The 22,553-nt window shown below is 44.7% G+C and overlaps 1 protein-coding gene across 19 annotated transcripts in view; it reads right to left on the bottom strand.

Moving 5' to 3' along the window:
- UBP25 (ubiquitin-specific protease 25) overlaps positions 1-22,553 on the bottom strand; it is a 36,479-nt gene that overhangs the window by 2,088 nt on the left and 11,838 nt on the right. For all 19 annotated transcript variants that reach the window (XM_086799404.1, XM_086799412.1, XM_086799458.1 and 16 more), the window contains 5 exons: positions 9,082-9,157; positions 8,841-8,933; positions 1,693-1,779; positions 553-1,583; positions 250-384 (listed from right to left, as the gene is read on the bottom strand). In XM_086799404.1, coding sequence (XP_086655530.1) covers positions 250-384; positions 553-1,583; positions 1,693-1,779; positions 8,841-8,933; positions 9,082-9,157 — 1,422 coding nt within the window. The remainder of the gene's footprint in view (positions 1-249; positions 385-552; positions 1,584-1,692; positions 1,780-8,840; positions 8,934-9,081; positions 9,158-22,553) is intronic.

Below are 22,553 nucleotides of genomic sequence, written 5' to 3'. Positions count from 1 at the left end.
CATTTTGTTTACAGAAATCCAGTTGGTGTTCTGCTGGACCACTCTTAGTTGCCTCTGAGCATTCAAGGTACTACGTGTACAATACAAGTATGGAAAGTACTGATGGGGATAAGTTAGGTTAGTCCTTTTCAGAATCAAAAAAGTTTATAAAAATTATGCATTAGCATACACTTTAAAATAGTTTACTATGAACTTCGATTGCCTTTTTAATAAAAGAACTGATATTGAGTATAAAGTTTGTTCACTTACCTCAATGCCTCCTTCCTCCCATCTCTAGACTCAGTTTCTTGCACTAAACGTGCTTTTTTGAAAAGCCGGAAAGAGTTACGCACAGTATCACACCAACCAGATTGCAGCAGCCATTCACGACTGTCAGTTGCAAGCCTGCATACCACCCATTAAAAAAAGGTCAAGAGCTCACCTTGAAATAAAACAAGACCCCGCAACTGAACACACTGTAGACCCATGGACAAATTCAAAACAAATGCAGCCTTCATACGCCCAGAACACAATATCCAACATCAGGCAGCCCGTACAAGCATCTAAACTTACCACAGCTTCAGACTCTGGAGATCAGGTTCTTCCACAGGCAACCTCTCGCTAGGTGATTCTTCAATAGCTGTGGCTCCACCAGCACTCTCTTGTGAATGGTCATCCTCCCTGTACAGATAGTTCACAAGGGAGCCATTGGGCATTTTCCTTTTGATACCTCCACAAGTTTGGCTAAGAGCTTCATATTCTTGCATCCTTGTTTCTGTCTTGTTGACTTTCCCACAGCCATTAGCATCTGGGCATGCATCAACATTCCCGTACGAAAGTTGACCACTTGCTTGCTGCTGCTGCAGTACCCCACTGTGAGAACAAGCAGCCTTCTCAGCACATTCAAAGCCTCCTAACTGACTATTTGAATCCGGCTCTATACCATTCGTCTTTCCTGGAAAGAGACCTCCTAAATTGTGACCACCATTCTCTGATTTTCGTGTCAACCTTGTGGTACCATTGAATATTTCTGGTTCATGGTGATTGCCCTCATCAGCAGTTATGGTTACTTCTGTTTTCCCTTGAGAAGCACATTGCTTTTGGTCATCGTGACCTTGTTTCTGCAAATCTGTTTCGTCATTCTTAGAAACAGAGAAATCACGCGAGTAATCCGAGTTCCCATTTGTCAAAATATGGTTGGCACCTAAAGGCCTCTTTGCTTGTCCAGAGTCTATGGAAGACTTTACTGCGCTTCCATTATCACTGTTGAGAAATTTTCGGGTCTGACCATTGAGCCCAGGCTTCGTGATGTTAAACCTCACCTGCTGGACACCTTGACCTTTATTAGCACTGCATGAAGAAACATTGGCAACACTCCCGTTCTCTTTCACAGAGGGTTCCTGTGATTCCACAGCAGGCGGCTTAGTTTGAATTGCAAAGGAACTCATCACATGGCCATTTTGAGAGCCTTCAGAGCTTTTGGCTCGAGACTTTGAGGTGTGGCGAACATAAAAAAGTATATATGCCTTTTCTGCAAGTACTGACTTAGCACTGACTGATGTAACATGAGCATCATTGCAGCAAAACCATTTCCCATTTGTATCCTGAGAAAAAAAAAGGAAACAATATAGGCCAAATAGCATCACTTGTCACCTGCACATGGTTTTTCTTCCGAGGACTACTAAGTTGAGACCAAAGGATGCTTCATCATACCTTCACATAAGAATAATAGTGACCACTATCTTGAGAATACCCAGCATGAATTATAACAGCATATAAAAGGTATTCTGGTCTTTGATCCTACATCCAAAATTTCAAAGTGACCCAAAAGTGAGTAATGGCCAGCTAAATTTTCATCTAAAACTCAATACAAAAGCCAATAAATCTGCTTTTTTTAATTGATACACAGCTGTAACTGTCAATATATGGCTTTAGATGATTAAATTGTTAAACCAATACAGGGCCTAATTCACTTAGGGGGAAGCCTTGATTCCCTTCATAAAAAATATGTGAGGACTTGAATATGGAGTACATAATGGTAGAAATACAAATCCTCTCGAAAAAGTATGGCCTTTGGCCAAGCCAAGTATTCACATGTAAGGGTGGGTACAAGCAACTGGTTGGGATTGTGAAGAAGCAAGACTCATTATTAGAAAGAGAACTCGCTTTGATAAAGCAACTCATACTTCCACACCGCCTGCACCTTGAGGTCCAGATTGTCGTAAGTCAACCAAGCCTCAACAGCATGCCTTGGAATCCCATACTACCACATTGCTTGCAGCTTGAGGTCTCCCACTCCTAACCACTTAACACTATTCCACACCGTACCAGCTCTCATCCTTTTAGCAATGACTACTGCTGTGTTGCCTGACCCTAACGCTTGAAAATCTAACTTAAGTTTGAATATTTTAAATCGTGGTTAGATATGCACATACTTCACAAGAGCAAAACTATAAACATAAAGTCTACTTGCGCGGCTTGAGACTGGCCATTGCAACTTCCAAAACACGTTTTGGATCCTCAAACCTAATGCAAATCTCGTAATACTCAGATCTTAGATCTAATTTTAAAAAATATTCAGCTTCCAAAGCTATTCAAGAGCATATTAGAGTTTAAAAGGCTTGGCCTTTCAATCTTAATAATAAACTCAAATCAAAAACAACAATAGAACATGTAAGCCCCTTATACCAGGGAAGCCTAACAGGGTTGAAGATGCTCATGATAAAAACCGAAGATGATGACCATGATAGAATTTTGCTAGAGACTCTCCTCCCAACCATAGGTTTCATTCCAGAACTACCCCCGAGCCTGAGGTCCAGATTGTCGTGAGTCAGCCAAGCCTCAATGGCATCCCATACTACCACATAGCTTGCAGCTTGAGGTCTCCCACCCTTTGGTAGACACCTCCCCCACTAGGATTCCTAATAATAACCATTAGTAAGGCCAAACTCACTCTTAAGCAACAACCAAGCTATTATTGACCCACTGCTTTTAGTCATGATAGGCCTCTTGTTAGCTTTACTCTAGGCCAATACAAACCACATCCTTGCTAACCCTTAACCTCTTGGACAGGTCCTATCAACCCCTATGCCTGGCTAAGACCTAACCCTAACCCTTGTTAGCACATCCCCTTAACCCGGGTTGTTAACACTAGTCCCAGCCCAGTTAGAAATGTAACATTATTGTCATGTGCATGAAAGATGGCATGGACATTCTCAGGTGCTGGTCCGGAAGAGGCAGCCAGATAAAGAGTATGAACCAGATAAGACCAGGATGATGGAACACAGAGCACTTTTGGCAGTATAGACTTGGAGATAGGTGGAAGGATGCCCTGTCAGTTGCGTTGGATTCAAGGCAGGACAGTCAGCTGCAGTTGTTGTTGGCTGTACCAGATCTGAGGCGGCGGCTGCACATCAAGAGGCGGGTGTACTTGCTCTGGCTGTCGGCTGCAGGCGCATGATGGCACAAGAAGCAGCCCAGTCGGGTTGGGCATTTAATGAATTGTTGACTGGCCGACCAGCAGTCGGCCAGTTTCCCAAGTCTTGTGGAAGGCCTATAAATAGGCACAAAAGTTCCTCATTCTAGGCATTCAATCCTCTAGGGATTGGGTCCTTAGGGTCCCAGAGTAGGACAAGGATTTTGGTGTTTATCACCTTTTTATGAAGACAGCCTAGGGCTGTAGCAAAGTACCCTTTTTGTACTATAGTAATATACTGAATTTCCAGCACACCTCTCTCTCTCTCTCTCCTCTCTCTCCATATCTGTGTCTTGCATCAGATGGTTTCCAGTAGTGTTTAGGGCTGAAAGAAGACTCCCAGAGATTCCACGTGTTACATTGGTATTAGAGCATCAGGCTCAGCAAAGCTAAACACTGAATCAGTCCCATATGATGGTGTGCAGGTCCAAGGTACAGGAAAGTACACGGATACGAAGCCCAAGGCAAGGAACACAGAATCGGGAAGAGCTCCCAAGAGGTTTGTTGGTGGTGTTCCACAAAGCCAGAGGGGATGGCAGTCCTGTGAGCCAGATAGGTTCTCGGGCAACGGTCCCAAGGGAGGTTTATCCTCCAAGGGTGATGTGAGAGTGCCAGACTCATTTCTCAGGAATGAAGACCAAGACAGTGTTCAGAGTCAGGGCAGGAATGGATGGTGGACTAGATGGAACAGATGCATAGATCTTATTGTGAGTCAGAGTGGTTTTGGAGAACGGGCCGAGCTTTCAGAGAAAAGGGTTACCAAGGGATGGATGGACGACAGAGGGACTTCGGGAAAAGATTTGGGATGATGACAGTCATCCAAGAACAGCTTGGAATCCCATCATCAAGTTTAGCAGGAGGGGGATGTCATGTGCATGAAAGATGCCATGGACATTCTCAGGTGCTGGTCCGGAAGCGGCAGCCAGATAAAGAGTATGAACCAGATAAGACCAGGATGATGGAGCACAGAGCACTTTTGGCAGTATGGACTTGGAGATAGGTGGAAGGATGCCCTGTCAGTTGCGTTGGATTCAAGGCAGGACAGTCGGCTGCAGTTGTTGTCGGCTGTACCTGATCTGAGGCGGCAGCTGCACATCAGGAGGCGACTGTACTTGCTCTGGCTGTCGGCTGCAGGTGCATGATGGCACAAGAAGAAGCCTAGTCGGGTTGGGCATTTAATGAATTGTTGATTGGCCGACCAGCAGTCGGCCAGTTTCCCAAGTATTGTGGAAGGCTTATAATTAGGCACAAAGGTTCCTCATTCTAGGCATTCAATCCTCTAGGGATTGGGTCCTTAGGGTCCTAGAGTAGGACAAGGATTTTGGTGTTTATCACCTTTTTATGAAGACAGCCTAGGGCTGTAGCAAAGTACCCTTTTTGTACTATAGTAATATACTGAATTTCCAGCACATCTCTCTCTCTCTCTACTCTCTCTCCATATCTGCGTTTTGCATCAGATGGTTTCCAGTAGTGTTTAGGGCTGAAAGAAGACTCCCAGAGATTCCGCGTGTTACAATTATCTCCTCCTATTAGATTCATATCCTCGTCAAGCCAAGGAGGAGACAATCATCCGTAAGCCCAACCTTGAATTCTTATATTCCACCATAGCATCCACAAAAGTTCCCTAGCCCTTACCTAAGCCATGATGGAACTTCTCTAGTAGATCCATCATAACAGAAAAAATCGAAAAGAAGCCCCACCAAGGACAACCTATTACCTATTCACTATATAGTTCAACCATCACACCAAACTATATATACCTAGTCACTAAGCTGACTCTGAGCTACATAGATATCGACTTTGTTTCATGTACAGTACCTAGAATACACACACGTACGGTCATGAGTCAACTAAATCAGCCCATAACCCGTAGCAAGTCCTATCAACTTTCCCGCCTCATGCATAGACCTTGCACAATACCCACTAATCATACCTGTCAATAGCTCTTTCTCAAAGCCATGCTGGTTATACAATGTGGTGCATGCATCCATGCGCAAGGAAAGTCCTCCAACACAACCCAATACCCAGGAAAGAAACCTTTTGGTGCTCTGCAAACAAGCCTCTCGCCAACAAGATGCAACCCAAGTCAAGGGCTCAACCAAGACTATGTTTCAAATCACTTCAACAGTCAATAGATTCTGCCACTTTTCCCGCATCCTCTAGCTATGATCCATCCCTTCCAAAGGCCCTTGTTCTAATAGTGGATCTTTCCGAGCAAAGATGCAAAAAGCAATCAATCTCAGACTTAAGTCTATTAGGAAAAATTTCCAACTCGCTTCTATTATGGCTAAGGCTTACCTTTCAACCTTCCTCTCTTCCACTAGAATCTATCCTCACAAAGAACCCATTCACTTGGAAGTCTAAAATGGAGTAAGAACACTTGCAACAAAAAAGAACAACACGAGCCTGCTTGATGCAAGACTTCTCCTTTCTACCCTGAGCCTACGGCTCGTAGAAGAGGATTTCCAACTGAAGCAACTTTTTCATGAAGAATTAATATTTTCCAGTAACACTCAAAACCTTGGCCTAAAAAGGCCTGACTCCTTGAGTCACCTTGCATTCCCATAGCAATCCATAATGAAGGCTGTAACTTGAATCTGCTTGCTCTCCTAATGCTTAAGCCAGGTTCTCAACCTCATACAAAAGGAACCATACACCTCGTTGAGGTTTTCCTAAAGTATAATAACCAGAGCCTACACCCCACCACAGAGGCCCACAAGATTGTCCAATAGATCCCTCACCAAAATGATGCAATCCTAATCCTGTAGTAACAACCTTATTGGTTCTCTGTATGAAAAACTTCCATACACAAATCTCTAACTAAGGAGGTTATCAATGCAATAAAGGAATACCTCTACACACTAGAGCTCCTACCATAAAGGCCGGAACTGTTGGGCTTTTACTAAGTCAAACCAATGCTGTAACAATTGGTTCTTCACTAACCAGAAAACCCACCTATTGCACCCCAAGGCAACTAACCGGTTGAACCCATTTGTCACCGTCAGACAAGTTTAAGTTATTTTTCACCCACCAAAGTGGACAAGCTTCTCTCATAAACTCTCTCTCATCACTCGGTATGTAGCATCTCAACAATGCAAAGAGATTCCCCAAAACAAACTAACTCCCAAGATTACAAGCCCTCTTGTCGAGGAATTCATATCAACCAATTCTCGTTGGTGCTTCCCCAAGGATGCAACCAACTGATTGAAATCCCCTCAATCAAAGCTTGTTACCAAATTAGACCCTTCTCCCCAACAAGGATCTCATGCGATGGATGTGAAAGTCTAAACAACTTTCTAAAATTAGCGGGCTGACTAAATAGTCCAACTGCTCATGGCGTAAAGTGATCAGCTTCACCCCCAGATTGTTTTGTGTATAGATCAAGTGTTCCCCACTTCCTAGGGAACATTTGCTAGAACCACACTTCACCCAATCTAAGAAGTTTGAATTCCTTACTATTCACAATCTATGATGTGCATCCCATCAAACCTAGGCGAAAACCCTCTTTGATTACTAGAATCGTGGGTTTAGATGCCTCTATGGAACGAAATTCACACCTTGGAGTATCTAGTGCTTATCTAATTCTTCTGTGAGACCAAGTCCACACCTTGAGCACCTCTGACATATGTGGGTACCTCATGCTTACACATCACAAAGTCGGTGAATCGCGTGGTTGTCTCAAGACACATCTAAGGGCACAACCAAATAGACTTCGACCCTCAGTCACAGACCTAGAAGTCCTCGACTTCGAGGTTATCCATCATGAGAGATGCTATACTGATGAATTTAACGCTCTCAAAGCATTTACTCGCTCAAGAAGTCATCTTGACCAGAATTCCCAGAGGTTCACACCACTCTGGTGAATTTACAATGCTCGGGGCACCCAAGAAGATCCATTAACTCATTGTCCACCATAGATTGGAACCACCCCTCGCAGAGTTGCTGGAGGATAGCTATCCACCAAAGAAAGAATTAGCAATAATTTGGGGATTAATGAAGGGAAAGCATAAAAAGATTAACAATAATCTAAAACACCAGATGCACGAGATGCTAAATTTTGTCAAACTATGTATTACCATCAGATTATAGGTGTGACCCCTTTAAAAGATGCATGGATATGCTGCCACCACATATGACACATGTCAACATAAAGTGCCAAGTGTTCAGGAGAGGTGTCACATTTACAAGAAACCCATCTAAGAGGTTGTTCCTACACTAAAGCTTGTTCCCATGAGATACACACACTTTACATTGATTTTCCCCAACAAACCCTCCCTCGACAGAAAGGAGTAAAGAGCTGTAGGTAGTCTATACGGTCCTAATCCAGAACTCATGCTGCAGAATAATGAAAGCCTCCAAGATGTCAAGCCACACCAACAGGAATGGTCTCCAGCAAGATCATCCTTTGCACCAAGCTTTGAATGTGTAAAAAGTGAGGTGAGACCAAAGAACAGAGCCCTCCTAGAACTTCAGTCTTCATAGAAGAATGGCGACTTGCTTTATCATGGACAGGAGAAACAACTAAGAGTGTGTCATCATAATGTGTGTCATGTGATGTACAAACTAGACCCTTGCAAATGATTATTCATACTACATAAACTTAAACCCCAAATGAACAGAAAGCCCAAGCACAAGAAACCCAAACTAGAAGCCTAATCTAAAAACCCAAGAGCACCACACATAAAAACAGCAGCAGTAGAACGAGGACAAGGTCCTCACGACAATGTAAAATCCCCATTAGGTGGAACTGCCAACTGCTCCCTAAGACTTGACCAATCTCCACATGAACCTACGGAACTTGACAGAAGTAGACAGACAGCAATGGACGGAAAGTGAGGTATCACAGTTCATACCCTTTGTAACTCCATTTTCATATCAAGTAAAGCAACCCTTCGAACCAGTGCAGTGTCTTGAGCATTGTGAATGTAGTGTTTCATACCCACTGTTTATGATTCTTTTAAGCAGCTTCCGCCAAGCTATCTGACATTATACATGTACAACAAAATAGTTTATGGAGATTGTGCTTTCCCTTGCACAGATATAATATATTAGCCACAGCCCGCAAGATATACTTCTCATCAAGCATTTGTTTCATGCATGCTGAGTCTACCTAGGCTATCTAGCCCCTTTTCAAGATGAGATAAGATAATTCTAAAGCCAAGCCAGTAGACTACATATGGGCATCAAGCCAATGCTGTTCTGATAAGAAAACCTCGGTTAGCAAGAGGAGATAAAAAGGAATTTACAAGCAGGGTATGCAGAAGAGGACGACAAGAATTTGATGAGGTAAGTTCTTGGATGGCAATTCCAGTAACCTCACAAGATTATACAATGAGTACAAAAAATTTGATTTTAAAGGACCACATAAAATGTAAAATGTCATTACCTGGCTCCCCCGACACATGTGACCATGTAGTTCCAATCGCTCCTCAAAGCTAATATGTCGATCTACTTTTCCACCATGTATATTCTCAAACCTCTATTAAACCCATTACAAAAAAGTATTGAATCGGAATTGACCAAGCATAACACCATGATGATCAAAATCTCTCAAATTTTAATGAGCAATACATCAGAAATAACCAAAAGGACTAAAGCAGTGCTTCAAAGATTCTCCTTCTACTTACCTTTAATTGAATGACAAGAACGTTTGGAGCTTGAAATATTGACATTTGCTTCCGTGCTGCTGTTAGCTTTTTGCACCTATAAAAGAGAATACAAGCTCACTCTCTCTCTCTCTCTCTCTCTCTCTCTCTCTCTCTCTCTCACACACACACACACTCTTTGGTCCGCCTGCAGTAATGTGGGGAGCCTCTTTCTGGGACCAGATCTAGGAGAGGAGGATTGGAGGACAAAGAAACTGCAGTTTATGATGCTTTACGCATGCTCCAGTGTAAGCCAGCAATGACACATCGATGAGCACTAGAGTGTGCTGAACTGAGAGTTCAAGAGAGAGAGAGATGAAGCTCATAAGCTGAATATACTGCAGTGAAAGCAATCCCCAGCAAGAGACCAAAGTGTCTCCAAGTGAAGGATACAAGAGAGAGAGAGTGTCAACACATCAACCACACAACTTAGAATGATCAATGAATGAAAAGGGGAGAGGCCAACCCACCTAGAAGGGGCTGGCTGACTGGGACATGCTCACCTGACCTTGGAAAAATACTAGGAAAAAGGGAAAAAATGTGGGAAAAATACAGGTGGCCAACACACAACAAGGGCCATAAAAGGGATCAAATATGGGCAAATACATGGGTAGCATATGGGGATGAATATGCTAACACCCCCTCTCAGCACCAAATGCTGAACAAACTCCAAAAAGTCGAAGATGAGTAACCAATGAAGCCTAAGACACCGGCTTGGTGCACAATGACAGAAAGAGCATCACAAGTTGTAGGCCCAAAGCACAAACTGTAGAAAGCTCGAAATAGTTGATTATTGCTGAAAATGAGCACGAGGGGAGCCCGTAGGTGCTTACAAGCATAAGAGACTGTTGCTACAGCCAATGACCTCTAGCAAATATGCAAGAATGAGATGAAAAGTGAGGGGAAGGGTGAGAACCCTTATATATCCCTCCAGAGAGCTGGTCGGCCAGTTGTAGCCTGTAGCAGGCCGACAGCTGTCCAGTAGCATAAAATGCTATAAAATGCCTTAAAATGGTAAAATATGCCTAAATAATATCTCCTAAATATGCCAATTCAGGGTCTCATAAAATGACCAGTACAAGCATAAAAAAAGGTGATGTAGACCCTTTGGAGATGATATATTCCAACACCTCCTCTTCAGTGCCAAAGGGGCGGTCCAATACCAATACACTGAAGTAACACCTCCAAAGTAGCTCTCGGAAGTGGTTTGGTGAAGAGATCAGCCACATTGTCCTTGGTAGAACAGTAGGCTCGCCGAAGAAGTCCCAACTCGATCCAATCGTGTACAAAATGATAATGCACTTCAATATGCTTGGATCGTCCCCGTAACACAGGATTCTAAACTAAAGCAATAGCACTCTGAGAATCCAAGAAGATGGTAACTAGGGAAGTGTCGGCACAACACAAATGCTCCAGAATCTAATGAATCCAAAGTGCCTCAGTGGAGGAGAGAAGGTAAGATTTATACTCAGCCTCAGTGGAAGAAGCAAAAACAATCCTCTGCTTTTGAGACTTCCAAGAAACCAATCCTGTAACAAGCATGAAGCAATATCCAGATGTAGACCTCCGAGTATCAATGCAGTCTACCCAATCAGAATCTGTGAAACCAACCAAATGAGCACCACTGGAATAGGTGATGCCATAATCTGAAGTACCTCAAAGATAACGAAGAACTCTCAAGGCTGCCTTCCAATGAGACCTTCGAGCAACTGATGAGAACTAGCTAAGAACACTCATAGCATAGGAGATATCTGGACGAGAGTTGGCAAGATAAAGCAATGAGCCAACAATCTGTCGGTACTCTGTGGAATCCACCAAGGGTGTATCATCCTCCTTTGATAACTTGGCATTGGGATCCATGGGACAAGAGAGAGCTGTACAATCTGACAACCCATAAAGTGAGAGCAGCTTCTTTACATACTTCTGTGCTGAGAAATAAAGATACAGTCATCTTTCTGCCAAACTCCAACCCAAAAAAATAATGAAGAAGACCAAGATCAGTAATCTCACATGTCTCTAAAAGCTTGGACTGAACTTGTGTGACCAATTGGCTTAGTATCTCAGCTAGAACGGATGAGGTCATCAACATACAAAACAATGACACAAATATCCCCATCAGAAAGAAGCACATAGAGATTGTTGTCAACATATGCCCTCTCAAAGCCAAGAGATAACAAGAAGGCATCAATCTTCTGATACCAGGCACGCAGGGCCTGTTTGAGACCATAAAGAGCCTTCTTGCATACACATGGGTGAATCACAAAACCAGGAGGCTGCTCAACATAAACTTCCTCCTCTAGATCTCCATTCAGAAAAGCGGATTTGACATCAAGAACACGGGCCATCTCAAGTGTGCAGACAATTTTGATGGTGGTATACCTGGCTGTAGGAGCAAGTGTCTCATCAAAGTCTTCGCTTGCCTTCTCAGCATATCCTCGAGCAACAAGGCAGGCTTTGTACTTATCCAAAGTACCATCTGCACGAAACTTGACTTTGAAAATCCATTTCACACCAATCACACGACGATGTAAAGGCCGTAGCACCAAAGACCAAGTGTGATTCCTCTCAATAGAGGGCATCTCTGCCTCCATAGCTTGTCGCCACTGCGGCTGTGAAAGAGCCTCCTCTAGACTCTCAGGCTCATCGATCTCCTGGAGAGAACTCATAAGAGCATAATTCACTATGTGATGAGATGTGGAAGCCCAAGACCAACAACAAGGTCCAGGGGTGGTGGTAGAGGTCTAGTTATGGAGCTGTGCATCAATGAGACCACAATCTCCAAAGAGTTGTTGAACCCACCGAGGTAGGCCAGCCTTCCTCTCAAAGTGTGAAGAAGAAGAAGATCCAGTTTCAGTAGAGAACTCATCCAATGCTGCTAGGAGAGGTGATGTTGTAAGCACTGGTGGGGGTAATCCCAGAGTCAAAGCAGGACTCGTAGACGGATTGGGAGCTACAGACGCTGGTGCAACAAGAACTGATGGCTATAAAGTAGTAGCTGGCACTGGAGTTGCAGGAGAAGGAGGAGGAGGAGGAGGTGGTGGTGGTTGTGGAGCTAGATGTGGATGTGGATGTGGATGTGGATGTGGATGTGGAAGAGGTATAAGATCACTAACATCCACTAGGAATGGATCATCCAGAAGATTTGTAGATGTTTCAAGTGGAGAGGATTCGATGCCAAACAAGCTCTCATCAAACCGAGCATCACAAGAAATGTTGATGTCATCAATCTCCGGATCCCAAAAGCCGTACCCTTTGGATCTCAGACTGTAGCCTGTGAAGATCATCCTCTTTGACTTTGGTGCAAGTGTGGTCCTCTTCTGATCTGGGACATGCACATAAGCAACACGAGAAAATACGTAGATGAGAAACAGAAGGCTTGTGTCCTGTAAAAGCCTCCTCCGAGACATCCCCTCAACCACTTTCGTGAGAGAGCGGTTAATGAGATACACTAAGTAGCCATAGCTTCACCCCAGAAGCAGGAAGCAGGAGGGAGACCTGCATGATGCAACAAAGAATGAGCCATCTCTTTTACGGTCCGATTCTTACGTTCCACAACTCCATTCTATTGAGGAGTGTAAGGAACTGTGGTTTGTCGGTGAATGCCCTTCGACGCAAGGAAGTTATCAAACGATATAAACTCGCCACCATTATCAATCCAAAGAAAAGAAATTGTACCGCCAGACTGATTTTCCATCATCGCAATCCAAGTCCTGAAACTCGCAAAAGCATCCGACTCCCAAACTTTGCAAATGAAATCATCCACGAGAAGAAGAAAATATCGAGCCCCTCCAAGAGACTCATGGGTCCACCAAGATCTGCATGTATAAGCTCCAATCTTCAGGTTGCTCGATGAGTGGCCTCCTCTGGAAACGCATGTCGATGATGCTTGCCCATCATGCAGGATGAGCAAATGTGTGAAAGAGACCTAAGCTGAGATAGTCCGCTGACAACCTACTAAGAATGGAACTTCTGTAAGGCACCAATGGGTACATGACCGAATCGAGAATGCCACAGAGAAGTATCTCCCTCAGAAACCAAAGCCATCAAGGGGGAGAAAAGCTGACGAATATGTGAGTCAGTGCAAGGGATTTGGGAAGAAAAGTTAGTGATCTTATAGAGACCCCCTTTATGGACTCCATTGGCAACAACCGAGAGAGTCTTCCTGTCGATCACTTCAATGACCTCATCAACTGAAGAAGAGAGAGTCTGGTAGTCCTCCAAGATATGGGCTTGATTGGTCATGTGGGCAAAAGCACCACTATCACCAACCCATTCCATTGCTTCAGGTGTGTCACTGACCTCTTCTGGAGAAGTCATCACTGTGATCATGAGAAGTGAATCCTATGAAGAAGTAGATGAATCTTTGACTGCCATGTATGCAACTTTGGTAGAACGCTTGCCTTTGCCTTTGCCTTTGCCTTTGCCTTTGCCTTCGTTTTTGTTGTTGTTGCAATTGTTGTTGTTGTTGCTGCTGCTATTGTTATTGGAAGTCCCTTTTCCACCTTTGCCTTTGTCCTTGTCAAAGGTAACAAAAGCAAACTCCAATTTGCCTTTCCCGCAAAGCATGCACTTGTCATGGAGATAACTCACGACTTCCTCAAAAGGGGAGAGAGGATAACGGAAATAAATATTATCCTTAAAAGAATCAAAGGAAGCAAGCAATTTACCAAGAAGTTTATGAATGGGATTGTTGATGGTGCCCCCGTACTCCTCAAGCTGCAGCTTGATGCGGCCGAACTCTCCAATCTTCTCAATCAAGTTATCTGACTCATTGATTGTAAGCTTCTCCAAATCTGACTCCAATTCGGCAATCTTCACTCTCGAAACTCTCCCATACCTCTTATGGATCTCTGTCCACATCTGATGAGCATTACCCTGGGTAGAGACAAAATGTGCCTGTATAGATGGAGTCATGCAATGGATGATGATAAGAAGAGCCCGAGCATCCAATATGCTTCTCAAAGCAAGGTCCACCAAGTGAGGTGTGGAGATAGCCATCCACACACCGGCTCCTTCCAGCAATAACTGAGTGTAGAAAGACCATGTATGATAGTTGGTTGCTGTAAGCTTCATGGAGTCGCTGACTTGGGGACGATTGTTAGAATGGTATATGGGTAAGGGTGGGAGCAAGACCTAGATGAGAGAAACTCAAAAGAAGAAAGATTGGGAAGAGGAACCACCTCGGGAGCGGAAGCAGGGGATCCAAGCAATGAAGGAGCTGGGGTATCAACGGGAGAAGGAGCAGCACTAGAGAAATCTCTTGAAGCCATGTCCTCCGACAAGAAACCTTCTCTGAATAATGTTAAAAAAACAGCAAATAGCCTCCTCTCAAGCTGTGCACAACAAGAGGAGAGAGAGAAGAAAGGAAAGGTGGATGGGAAAAGAGAAATAGAGAAAGCAAATCTCTCAAGGACCCTGTCCTCAGAACCTAGAAGAGAACTTCAGCCTCCAACAGCAAAAACGCAGTAGTTCAGCAGTACAGATGCAGAAAACACAGCACAATGATGAAGCCTCTGCTCCTAGGTGCTTACAAGCATAAGAGACCGTTGCTACAGCCAATGACCTCCAGCAGATATGCAAGAATGAGATGAAAAGTGAGGGGAAGGGTGAGAACCCTTATACATCCCTCCAGAGAGCTGGTCGACCAGCTGTAGCAGGCCGACAGTTGTCCAGTAGCATAAAATGCTATAAAATGCCTTAAAAATGGTTAAAAATGCCTAAATAATATCTACTAAATATGCCAATGCAGGGTCTAATAAAATGACCAATACAAGCATGAAAAACGGTGATGTAGACCCTCTAGAGATTATATATTCCAATAAACAAATCTTTTGCATTCTCTGCTAAAGGACAATGCTCCAAACACAAATCTCTAGCGTTCACGAACATAGAGATACTGAATCTCAATGTGTTTCATATGAGCATAAAACACGCGGTTCTTGGCGATGGCGATGCAACTCTGAATCTCTAATTGTCAGACCAAAGAAGAGTAGATCCGGTAGGAGGAAAGCCAACTTCTCCCAATAATCTCCACAACCAAATCGCCTCACATGCAGCATGACAAGCTGCACAATACTCCACCTCTGTAGAGGAAAGCGCCACAATAGGATGCTTTTTACTGCTCCATGAAATGTCTCAAGTAAGAAAACACAACCAGTGGTCGAACGCCGAGTATCCAGATCTCTAGCCCAATCTGAATCAGTCCATCCAAGAAAAGTGCACCCCTAGCCATAGAATATGCCAAAACCTGAAGTACCACTCAAGTACTAAAGCACCCTGAGAGAGCACCACCGATGCCACTGACGCAGTTTGGATGTAAAAGAACTCAATAAGTTGATTGTTAAACAAATGTCCAATCGGGAGTCAGTCAACCAAACCGAACATCCGGTGAGAACCCGATACTGTCCCAAATCAATCCCTAGAGAAGCATCAAGAAGAGAAAGCTTCTCACTAGTATCCATAGGAGAAGATACTGGTCTACGTCCAAATCATCTGAAATCTCTCAAGAATCTTTCGTATGTACTTCTACTGAGAAAAGAAAATACCCTGAGGGGTCTACCAAATCTCAAAGCCAAGAAAGTAATGCACAAGGCAAGGATCCGTCATCTCAAACTCTTTCTCCAAAGCATCCATGACTGGACGGATCCTCACAGAATAAGAACCTATAAAAATGAGGTCATCGACATAGACCACAATGATAACAACAACCCCCTCTCAAGGAGGATATAAAGGTTCAAATCTGCATGAGAACGGTGCAAGCCGAGCTTCTGAAAGAACTCATCAATCCACTAGTACCAAGCCCGCGGAGCCTGCTTCACAGCATCTTCAGCCGAGACACCTGGTCCTGTCTGCCTCGAACCTCAAATCCCAGCGACTAATCAGCATACACTTCTTGTGTAAGCTCTTCATTCAGGAAAGCCAACTTGACATCCATCTAGAATACGGGCCATCTATTGTCACCAATTGGCCGACCATTTGGTCCATCTCCAGATTTTTGTCTTGTTCACTTGAGGCCAGGCCGGTGTCTCATGTGAAGGGGCCAGTATTTTGCATAACATGAACGGGAGCCAGACTGGTGCCACCCGTGTATGACCTGGACTGTGTTCTATCCATGGGATTGTCATGCCATGGAAGAGCCAGTATTTGTGCCGTGTCTTGCCTATGGGATTGTCACTCCATAGGGAGGCTCATGCCTGGATCTATGTCTTACCTATGGGACTGTCACTCCATAGGAAGACCGGGATTTATACTTTCTGTCGTGCCATCATTGTGCCCGACAGGAATGTCTAGTACTTGTTCCATGAACGGGAGTGTCACATGCACTCTGCACTCAGTGCATGGTGACAAGATGGCTCATCATCAGAAGTGCAGTAGTTGTACAGTTTTAGAACCCAGTAGGATGATATTTGTCGTACGCCGTGACCCCATTGTACATCCTCAGTCCAGGATAAGTCAGGCACGAGCTACGTAGGTCATTCCTCAGCCTTAGTGGGTCAGTCAGTCAATCAAGTCCCTTAACCCACTTGGAGAGAATCATTCATGCATGTAGAGTCAGTAGAAGCCTTAGGGTTTGCATCAGAAAGCAATGGATCTTGCATAATATGCATACATATGCATGTGCATCATTTAGAACATCCCCAACGCCTTAGGGAATTTACTGGGATTTATCTGGTATTTTTCCCATATTTATTAGTATCTATTTAGCATTATTAGCATTATTAGGCATTTATAAATATTAACTTTATTAAATGGCCAACCTCCAGTTAGTATAAATAGGCTTGCCTAGAGCCTCTTTTCCTCATTTAGTCTTCATTGTGCTAAGAGCTCTCATCCTCCTTGCTTTCAGCCCAAGACTAATCCAGCCCTAGAGCCCATAAGCTTTCTTCTCCAGCCCCTTGAGAACCATAGCTTCAGCCTAGCCCTAGGCGCTTGCCTTCAGCATCATTCAGCCCTGAATTCAGCACTCAGTTCAGGCCCAGAATCAGTCCACAGTTCAGCTCAGTTTAACGCCAGATTCAGCCTGCATATACCTGCGTTTTCGCACAGCCGTACAGCAGCAGTCTGCGTTTCTGTTCCAGTTGTACAGCAGCAGCCGAGCAGCCCTGTTTCTCATGCGTTTCAGTCCACAGCATTCTCTACACTTCAGCGTTTCTGTCCACAGCAGATTCCAGCCCTGAAGGTTCAGTCTACTGCAGTTTCCAGCCCTGAAACTGTTGTTTGCATCAGTGTCCAGCCTTCTTTGCATCATCCACACATTCAGCAGTCATCTGGTGAAGGTAACACAGCATTCATATGTGTTTTCAGCATTCTAACATAGTGCAGAACAGTCCACCTTCTTCTTCTCTCAGCCTCAGGTGTGCAGCCCTTCCTCATGCCCTTGGGAAGAGTGCATAGGCTCGAGATTAAGTCATCAAGGTGTTTCTACAGCAGTGTACGGATCAGCCACTCTCTCATCCTCCGAGATCTTGCGTTTGGCTTATCTACATTCCACAGTCATTCTCTCTAAAGAAATAAAGCAAATACTATCTCGTTATCGGGATAGGGGGCGGTAATTCGAGACCCAATCTGGTGTACAGTTCTCATATCTCTCTCTCTCATCTCTTTAAAGTTTGAAGTAATGAAATGGATTACTAAACTCACGATACTCAAGATACAGAAGACGGTGTGAGCATTTGTGTGACAGGATCTTCCAATACAAAGACTTCCGCTGCATATCACATTGGTATCAGATTCAGATTGTCCACACACATCGTATCCTAGCGTGGGGGCATCCTTGGATGGTTAGATTGCGTTCCAGCACGACCACCGACTTCAGCATCATGTCTACAGGAGAGAGTACTCATCAGCCGGAAGACGTCTCCCCCGAAGGAGACCTCGTTCTTCCGCCTACAGCAAACACCATAGCTCTTCTTAGAGCTCAGAACCAGCTGCTCATGGAGCGTCTCCAACTCTTGGAGGCAGCAGCAACACGTCCTTCTACACCTCCAGCAGCACCCGACTACATCTCCCTCTTCTTTCAGATGGAACAACAAAGGAGAGAGGACGAGGCCCAAAGGAGAAGAGAAAAAGAAGAAAGACGGGACTATGAGGAAGCCCAACGCAGGATCGACGAAGACCGGCGTCAGGCTGAACTCGCCGCTCGGGAACACCAACGTGAGCTTGATCGAGAACGTATGTTACTCGAACACCAACGGGAAAAGGAGGCCATACACTTGAGGTATCAGCAACTCTCCTCAGTCTCCCCAGTCGTAGGTGTCACCAGCCAGCAGCCCGCAGCAGCATCAACCACCATCATTCGCAATCAACCAAATTTCAGCAAGTATGATGGTAAGTGTGATCATTCTTCAATTAATCAATTTGTTCATCAGTTTAATGCTCATTTTCCATTAGCTAGGATCACCGACCCACAAGACAAAGTCCACTTAGCGGCTCCCCATCTCACTGGTGAGGCAGTCACTTGGTGGCAGCATTGGTCTAGTATTCATACAGACCAGGCCACAGGTGTCACAGCCTTTGACTGGGACATCTTTGTCCATGACCTGAAGACCAGATTTCTCCCGCCCCAGTACATGACCGGTCTGAAAGACGAGTTCTATGGACTCAGACAGAACGGATCCCCAGTGCTTCAGTTTTCCGGTAAGGTTATTACTTTAGCACAGCAGTTAGGGTTATCTGAGCAGGCCAAGATGGAGCAATTCATTCGTGGATTGGACTCCAACATTCGGTTCACAGTTCGTAACTTTGAACCAAGTACATATGACCGGGCTCTCTGACTCTCGCTCAGAATGAAGAAATGAAGCTCAACGGGGGCAAGCCCAAGCAGACATCTCAGTCCAGTACCAAACCCCAGCAACAGCAATCAGCTGCACAAACAGGGAAAGGTAACGCATCTTCTAAAGATGCTAAGAAGAACAGCAGTAATAGCTCCAGTTCAGGGGGTAAGAAGGATAAAGAACCTAAGAAAACCCTTGATGAAAAGGCTAAAGCAGGCATTACTGGAGGTTATCTTCCTCCAGAGGAGCAAAGGAAGTACCAGTCAGAAAATAGATGTTTTTTCTGTCACATTATAGGGCATGGTAAGAAGGATTGCCACAAATGGCAAGCGGCACAAGCTGCCAAAGCCCCTTCTGCCACAGTTGCCACAGCCTCCCCAGCTCCTCCAACCCCGCCTACTACCTCAAATGCAGTTCAACTTTTACTTTCCATGCATCCTATGCCATACGTGGTATTTGATGCTAAGCAGGAGGGTGAGAGCGATGCTGCTCAGAAGAGCCTTATCCGAGCTTATGGCTCTGCCCAGGGCCAACAGTTTGTAGTCCTTTTCGATATGGGCAGTTCTGAAGACACCATCTCTCCCCAGTTGGCTAATAAATTGAACTGCACTTTAGTCCCATATCATCTGGATGTGAACGGGTTTACACCTGGTCTTCGCACCCACATTTCCCTGAAGGCACAGCAGTTTGCCTTTGAAGTTCAGAAGGCCTCATTTCAATGAGATTTCATCGTCTCCCCTCTGTTAGGGTGTGACATGATCTTAGGAATTCACTAGTTCCGTCAGTATGAGCCTATTCCCAATTGGGGGCAGGACACTTTTACTATTTGTAAGGGTTTTCCTGAGCCTGTCATGATTCGGGGGGATAAAAGCATTCTTGGCATCCCATTGATTTCACATCTCCAGGCCAGACGAGCTATCCGCAAGGGAGCAGAAGGAGCACTCCTTTATGTTCGTACTCAAACAGCCCCTCCCTCATTAGTAGCATCCCTTACATCTTCAGTCCCTCAGTTAGCAGACCTCCTATCCAGACACCAGGACATTATGCTTAGGGACGATCTCCCGCCCAGTCTCCCACCCTCTCGCCTTGAGGACCATCACATTGATTTGGTCCCTAGATCAGACCCTCCTAGCAGGTTTCCCTATCGTCTTTCCAAGACTTTAGAGGGCGAGTTGGAAAAGCAATTATCTGAGCTTCTCCGAGCCGGATTCATTCGGCCTTCTTCCTCCCCATTTGTTGCACCTATCCTATTTGTCCAAAAGAAGGACAAGTCTGCACGCCTTTGTGTAGACTACAGGGCATTAAACAAACTCACTATCAAGAATAAGTTTCCTATGCCCAGGATAGAGAACATTTTGGAGCGTTTAGACGGTGCTAAGTTTTTCACTAAGATCGACCTCAAGAGTGGTTACCATCAGGTCCGCATTTTTGAAGCTGACATTCCAAAAACAGCTTTCAGGACAGAGCGTGGTCACTACGAGTTCGTAGTCATGCCCTTTGGGCTTACAAATGCACCCGCAACGTTCAATAAGATGATGTCTAGGATTTTCGCAGTCCACATTGGGAAGTGTGTTTTCATATACCTTGATGACATACTAGTCTTCTCAGCTACTGCGGAGCAGCATGAGAAAGATGTGGAGAAAGTCTTGCAACTGTTGCGAGATAATCAGCTCTACATAAACGCCAAAAAGTCTATCTTTGGTGTTAAGGAAGTTCAGTATTTGGGCTACATCATCGGTTCCGATGGGATTAGATTGGACCCATCAAAGGTTCAGGGGATCTTAGATTGGGATATTCCTAAGACCGCCCAAGAAATCCGTTCATTCGTAGGTCTTTGTCAGGCCTATAGCACACATGTCCATAAGTTTTCCAACCTTGCAGCACCTCTTACCAACTTGCTCAAGGGGGTGAAGACTCGCAAGCAGAAAGTCTCAGTTACAGGTAAGGCACTTGATGCATTCCGTGCACTCCAGAAAGCTGCCTCAGAAGCACCTGTATTAAAGTTAGCATCATGGGACGAACCTTTCGAGGTCATCACCGATGCCAGCAATGTAGCCATAGGTGCAGTCCTCCAGCAGGACAATAGACCCGTGGCATATTGCAGCAAAAAGTTGGATGTCGCTGAAAAGAATTATTCGGTATATGACAAAGAGCTTTTGGGTGTGATCACAGCGCTCAAACATTGGAAGCCTTTTCTTTATGGACAGGCACAGTGAAAACAGACCACCAAGCACTTAAGTGGCTTCAGACTATGCCAAGTGCCCAGTGGAGTGATCGACAGGCCAGATGGAGTCAAATCTTCCAACAGTTTGGAGGTATGATTGAATACATCCCTAGTAAGCATAACCCAGTAGCAGATGCTCTCAGTCGAAAGTCCAGCATCCAGGCACTCCAAGAAGCTACCATTCTCGAAATCACAGGGAAGGACTTGGATAGTATGAAAGACCAATATGTCGACTCCCCTGAGTTTGGTACTCAGTATAGTTTGGCCCTCACTTCTGAGCCTGGCCACTATTCAGTACAGAACGGTTGGTTGTTCTACAAGAACCGTCTCTGTGTTACTCGGGAAAAGCGTTCCGCTCTTCTCCACGATGCCCATGACTCCTTAGTTGGAGGACATAGGGGTATCAACAGTACCCTCGAGAAATTAGAACGGTCCTTTTATTGGCCAAAGATGAGGCGTGATGTCTATGCACATGTACAAGCCTGTAAGATTTGTCAAAAAGTCAAGGTTTCCCATTCAAAGAAGGCAGGTTTACTTCAACCTTTGCCTATCCCCGACGGACCTTTCATCGACATATCTATGGACTTTGTAGGGCCTCTACCAGCATCCACTGGATCCCGTAACACTCAGTGTTTTACCATTGTGGATCACTTTTAGTAAGTTCTGCATGCTCATCCCATGCAAGCATACGGCCACAGCCGAGGACGTAGCCCGTCTGTTTCTCAAGCATTGGTATCCAATTTGTGGTTTGCCTAGCACCATAACATCAGATAGAGATTCCAAGTTTACCTCACATTTCTGGAGGGCATTATTTGAAAACTTTGAAACTAAGTTGCAGTTGTCTAGTGCATTCCATCCCCAGACAGATGGCCAGACAGAAATTTATAATCAGTTGGTCTTTGATGTCCTCAAGTCATACTGTCATGACCACCAGTCCAAATGGGAGCACTATCTTCCGTTGGTCCAAGCTATCTTGAACGACACTCATTCATCCAGTGTCGGACGGACTCCATATGAAGCAGCCTTTGGTCGCCGTTTTTCTTCTCTTTTGACGAGAATGGTGTCTCCATCTTTAAAGGCTAATAAAACCACGGAAGCATTTTCCGAGATCATTGAGTCAGTCAAGGACCGCTTGACCAAAGCTCAGGAAGCATAAAGCAGACAGGCAAATAAGTCTAGACGAGATGTCCACTTCAAGGAAGGGGATTGGATCTATTTGCGTATCATGAAGCAGAGATTGAAACAAGTGGGCAAACGTTGTCCCAAGCTTTCATTCCATAGTTTTGGCCCTTTCCAATAGTTAAGAAGATAAGTGATGTCTCAATGAAGTTAAAGTTGCCTGCCAGTTGGACAATGCATGATGTTTTCCATGTTTCTTGGCTAAAACCATATGTTGGTCCAGAAGTGTGTGATGTTTCAGATGAACAACAGCCAGACGTGGTAGACGAGGCAGAAGT

Source organism: Cibotium barometz, chromosome 1 (assembly GCF_041138505.1).
Source record: "Cibotium barometz isolate CiBa-2024 chromosome 1, ASM4113850v1, whole genome shotgun sequence".
Classification (NCBI taxonomy): Eukaryota; Viridiplantae; Streptophyta; class Polypodiopsida; order Cyatheales; family Cibotiaceae; genus Cibotium; species Cibotium barometz.
The sequence above is the reverse complement of the archived record's forward strand: the minus strand, read 5'-3'. Positions and strand labels throughout refer to the sequence as shown.